Source organism: Nicotiana tabacum, chromosome 21 (genome assembly GCF_000715075.1).
Source record: "Nicotiana tabacum cultivar K326 chromosome 21, ASM71507v2, whole genome shotgun sequence".
Taxonomy (NCBI): Eukaryota; Viridiplantae; Streptophyta; class Magnoliopsida; order Solanales; family Solanaceae; genus Nicotiana; species Nicotiana tabacum.
The window spans coordinates 11,185,873-11,191,780 of NC_134100.1; the positions used below are offsets into that span (position 1 = coordinate 11,185,873).

A 5,908-nucleotide genomic window follows, 5' to 3' on the forward strand; every position below is an offset into this window, starting at 1 on the left:
CGACCATTTTGACACAGATGAGCATACTCACCAAAAAGGTGGAGGAATCAGGGCAGAAACAGCAAGTGTACATTGTAGATACTACCAATGGGGGCTTGTGCACATCTTTCATTAGTCAGCCAGTTGGTAATCCTTGGAATGCAGAACATGATCATCATCATCAGCACCCTGAAGACATGAACTATGTGTCAAACTATGGAGGCCAGAGATAGGGCAATCAGAACTGGGGTCAGCAAACTCAGCAGCCCATACAGACCACCTCAGCCACAGTACAACGCTAGAAACATGGGAGGTATGAGATCTTCTAACAATATGGCACCTTATCCAAGGCCACAGGGGTACAACAATCAGCAGCAAGGGTATCCCCCACCTCAGCAACAGCATGGTGGAAGGCAAGAAGATGGGTTCACGAGACTTGAAGCAATGATGCAGCAGATTATTGGGTCCAATGCAAAACTAAATTAAAGAGTAGATGCACATGACGCAACAATCAAAAATATTGAAGTGCAATTGGGCCAAATTTCAATGTCTCTGAACAATTGTCCTCAGGGGACATTACCTGCAGACACCCAGATTAATCCAAAAGATCAGGGCCCAAAGTAGCTGATGGCGGTGAGTCTCCGTAATGGCAGGGATCTAGATGTAGAACAAGAGAGAGCTCGAAAAAATATATAGGCTGAGACATTCATTCCAGTGCCCATTGAGCTGGATGAGTCTACGATACTGACAGAAGTGACAGTCCAACTTGCTTAGGAAGAAAAGAACATTCATCAGGAGACCGAGAAAGTAGCTTAGCTAGTTGAAGAGCCAGTAGTTGAAATAGAATCTGATAAAGAGAAGTCCCAAGTGATTGGGAAGAAGAGACCTCCTGCACCCTTTCCACAGAGGCTGGCCAAGCATCAAAAGGAGGAGCAGTATAAAAAGTTCTTTGAAATGCTCAAACAAATCCAGGTAAATATTCCACTGATTGAAGCTTTAAAGGAGATGCCTGGGTACGCAAAAATGATGAAGGACTTGATGTCCCGGAAATTTGATTTTCAAGACTTGGCTACGGTTACACTTACTCAGACCTGTAGTGCAGTGGTGACGAGACCTATTGCTGAAAAGCTGTCTGATCCAGGTAGCTTTACAATTCCATGCACTATTGGGAATTTCGCCTTTGCTAAGGCGCTCTGTGATTTAGGGGCCAACATTAATCTTATGCCCCTGGCTATCTATAAGAGGTTGGGCATTGGGAGAGCTAGACCCACCTCCATGTTGCTGCAGCTGGCCGACAGGACTGTGAAGCGTCCACTCGGTATCCTTGATGATGTGCTTATTCAGGTGGGGAAATTTGTATTCCCTGCAGATTTTGTGATCTTGGATTGCAAAGTGGATGAAGAGATTCCTATAATCTTAGAAAGACCATTCTTGGCCACGGGGATAGCTCTGATTGACTGTGAGACTGGGAGCTCAAAATGAGACTCAATGATGAGGAAATAACGTTCAATGTGCAGAAGTCTGTGAGGCGACCAAGCGAGTTCACCAATTGCTCTCTTATTGATGTTGTGGATGTAATTGTAGAGTCTGATGATGAGGTGTTGACGATTGAGGACCCCCTTGCTGTATGTTTGATGAACTTAGATGAAGTGAATGTTGAGGATTTGGCGGAATGGGTGTTGGCATTGGAAGGTAGAGGGTTATGGGAGAGAAATCTAGAGTTTGAGCCCTTGCACTTAGAAAAGAGAGAAACTCTTCCAGCTAAGCCATACATTGAAGAACCACCAAAGCTGGAGTTAAAGCCATTGCCAACCCACCTTAGGTATGAATTTCTGGGACCTGACTCCACATTACCTGTTATTATCTTATCTAGTTTGTTAGATGTGCAGGTTCAAAAACTTTTATAGGTACTAAAGGAGTGCAAACTGCCATAGGGTGGACCATGACAGACATCAGGGGGATCAGCCCCGCCTACTGCATGCACAAAATTCTGCTGGAAGAGGGGCACAAACCTTCCAGGGAACATCAGAGGAGGCTGAACCCCAACATGAAGGAAGTGATGAAGAAGGAGGTGATAAAGTGGTTGGATGCGGGAATTATTTTCCCAATATATGACAACAGCTGGGTGAGCCCAGTGCAATGTGTCCCTAAAAAGGGTGGCATGACGGTTGTGACAAATTACAACAATGAATTGATCTCAACAAGAACCGTCACAGGCTGGAGAATTTGTATGGACTATCGAAAGTTGAATCTAGCCACCCGGAAAGACCACTTCCCACTTCCCTTCATTGATCAGATGTTGGACAGATTGGCAGGGAGGTCATACTTCTATTTTCTGGATGGGTACTCAGGGTACAATCAGATCTCCATTGCACCGGAGGACAGAGAGAATACCTCCTTCACATGCCCGTATGGCATTTATGCCTTTAGACGGATGCCCTTTGGCCTATGCAATGCACCTGTCACATTCCAATGGTACATGATGGCCATATTCACTGACATGGTTGAGGACATAATGGAGGTGTTCATGGATGACTTCTCAGTGGTGGGGAATTCATTTGATGAGTGCCTGATAAATCTGACGCGTGTGCTGAAATGGTGCATCGAGACTAACTTGGTTCTGAACTGGGAGAGTGCCATTTCATGGTGCAAGAAGTCATAGTCTTGGGGCACCGGGTGTCAAGCAAGGGAATAGAGGTGGATCGCGCGAAAGTTGATGTAATAGCAAAGCTGCCTCCACCAACTTCAGTCAAAACCATCAGAATCTTCCTTGGACATGTCAGTTTTTACCGGAGGTTCATAAAAGACTTCTCCAAAATCGCCAACCCCCTCTGTAAGTTATTAGAAAAAGATCACCCGTTTTTGTTTTCTGATGATTGTAGGGTAGCATTTGAGGAGTTGAAAAAGAGACTAGTCACAACACCCATCATTGTTGCCCCAACTGGGAGCAACCGTTCGAACTAATGTGTGATGCTAGTGACTATGTAGTGGGAGCAGTGCTAGGCCAGCGGAAAGACAAACTGATGCACCCAATCTACTATGCTAGTAGAACGCTGAGTGGAGCCTAGTTGAACTACACGGTGAGTGAAAAGGAGATGTTGGCTGTAGTGTTCGCGTTTGACAAGTTCCGATCCTACCTGATAGGGTCCAAGGTAATTGTATATACTGACCATGCAGCTCTCAGGTACTTAATAGAAAAGAAAGAATCTAAGCCATGCCTGATTCGTTGGGTGTTGCTATTGCAAGAGTTCGATCTTGAGATTCGTGACCGTAAGGGCACTGAGAATCAAGTCGTTGATCATCTATCACGACTTGAGGGAGATAAAAATGTTGTTGAGGTTGAGGAAATATTGGAAACATTTCCAGACGAGCAGCTGCTCGCCACCACTCAGCAGGAAGCACCATGGTATGCAGACTTTGCTAATTACCTGGCCAGTGGTATAGTTCCTCACAACCTTTCATTGGCCAAAGGAAAAGATTTTTTCGTGAAAGCCGCCAGTATTACTGGGATAAACCTTATCAGTTTAGAATATGGCTTGATAATATGATCCGGAGATGCGTCCTCGAGATAGAGCAATTTTCTGTTTTGCAGGCTTGTCACGCATCGGCGTATAGTGGACACTTTGGAGGGGTTAGGATAGCGGCAAAGGTGTTAGAGGCTGGATTCTTCTGGCTGACAGTGTTTAAAGATGCGCACCTATGGGTGAAGGGATGCAATGAATGTCAGTGGACCAGGAACATTTACCGACGCCACGAGATGCCCATGAACCCAATTCAAGAGGTGGAAGTGTTTGACGTCTGAAGGATTGACTTCATGGGTCCCTTCGTCAGCTCCTATGGCAATAAGTACATTATTGTTGCTGTAAACTATGTGTCCAAATGGGTGGAAGCTGCGGCGTTACCCACCAATGATGCAAAAGTGGTGGTGGGATTTCTAAAATAGAACATATTCACCCACTTTGGGACACTATGAGCAATTATTAGTGATGGAGGCACTCATTTCTGCAACAGGGCCTTTTAAAAGTTGCTTGCTAAGTACGATGTGCGCCACAAGGTGGCTACTCCTTACCACCCGCAAACTAGTGGACAGGTTGAAGTGTCCAACAGAGAAATCAAGAGTGTGTTAACCAAAACTGTGAACACCACAAGAACTGATTGGGTGAGGAAGCTAGATAATGCACTCTGGGCTTACAGAACTGCCTTCAAAACTCTAATTGGTATGTCACCATACAAGTTGGTGTTTGGGAAGGCCTTCCACCTGCTAGTGGAACTTGAACATAAAGCGTGGTGGGCATTGAAACAGCTGAACTTAGACATGGAAGCTGCGGGCACATCAAGAGTCACTGAATTGCATGAGCTCGAGGAGTTCAGATATCTTGCTTTTGAGAGCACAAAATTGTACAAGGAGAGAATGAAGAGGCTGCACGACTAGAACATTGTTGAGAGAAATTTCAAACCCGGGGACATGGTATTGCTATACAACTCAAGACTACGTCTGTTCCCAGGTAAACTTAAGTCACGATGGTCTGGACCTTTTCGAGTAGTTGAAATTTTCCCTTCAGGAGCTGTTGAGATTGCCAAAGAGAATGATTCTCGTACATTCAGAGTCAATGGTCAGAGATTGAAGCCATATGTGGGCATGAGCGAGAAAAAGGAAGTGTCTGAGCTGCACTTGACTGACCCACAGAGGTCGAGCGAGCCTTAAATGCGCTCATCCTGCGTCGTGTCGCGACGTTAAATCAGACACTGCGTGGGAGACAACCCACAAATTTGTTGTAAGTGTAACACATTATATAAATAAAAAATAAAAAATAAATAAATAAATAAATAAAATCAGACAACTGCCCAGACCGCGGTTCCACCGTGACCGCGGTCAGAGACCCCCTCTGAACTTCGTTCACCGCGTTTCTACCGCGACCGCGGTCAAACCGCGGTGGGAACTCCTCTCTGAACTTCGTCTACCGTGGTTCAACCGCGACCGCGACAGAACCGCGGCAGACCCCGTCGAGCCCAGGTATGCAGAATTTTTTATTTTTTTTAATTCACCCCCTTTTTCTAATTCACCTTGTGAGCACGTGATTTTTTCCCTAAATATGATTATTCCCAAAATCCCAAATAAAATAATTTTTCTTTATTTTACAATTTTTGTGCATTTTGCTGTCATTTTATGATAATTGTTGCATTCTATTTGCGCATGTTAATTCTTATAAAATACAAAGAATATGCATTTGCATTTAGGTTTTAATTTGTATATTTAGTATCTATTGGTTTAGAACAAAGCATGAAAAATCACAAAAAATTAGTTCGCTTTTGCATTTTAATGATTTTTATTGTGAATTTGTCATGAAATAGATTTCAAACAAGTTTAGAAATTAATTAGTCTTTGTTTTGAAATAACTAGGATTTCATGTTAGTTTTACATCTTTATAAAAATTAGAAAAATTATAAAAATTGTAAAAGTAAGAAAAGAAAATAAAAAGAAAATAAGAGTAGGAAATTTGGTCTTAATAAAGACCCGAAATTTGGGCCAATTTGTTGGAAATTTTCAGGCCCAAACGCCCTAAACCCGTTGCAAACCAGTCCAACCCAAATCCCCAACCCGGTCCGGTCCCTAGTAAGTCCAAACGACATTGTTTCCCCAGCTTTCAATCACGACCGTTGGATCTCAACAATCCAACGGTCCGGATCTAACTAGGATGTTTGGTATATAAATGTCCGAAAACCTCCCACCTACCCCATTTATCTCATCTTCCTCACCCCACCTATCCTCACGAACCCTAATCCACGCCGCCATCAAACCCCTCACCGGCGGTGAGCGTCACCTGCACCGTTCAAGTCCAAAATTACACCACTCGTCCTCCTCACTCCCCTCTTTCCATTCCACCTACTGGTTCCTCTCGAATAGGGCCGGAGCTCGTCGAATCTTCGA

General features: G+C 44.1%; 1 protein-coding gene across 1 annotated transcript; it reads left to right on the forward strand.

The window, feature by feature from the left end:
• Nucleotides 1-1,002: 1,002 nt before the first annotated feature.
• On the forward strand, nt 1,003-1,461 carry LOC107780131 (uncharacterized). Its single transcript, XM_075241702.1, has one exon. It carries the CDS (start codon nt 1,003-1,005, stop codon nt 1,459-1,461), a length of 459 nt encoding a protein of 152 aa, XP_075097803.1.
• Nucleotides 1,462-5,908: the final 4,447 nt, after the last annotated feature.

What these genes read in the sequence shown, in the direction of transcription:
- LOC107780131 (XM_075241702.1), top strand. Translation starts at nt 1,003, where the DNA reads ATGATGAAGGACTTGATGTCCCGGAAATTTGATTTTCAAGACTTGGCT.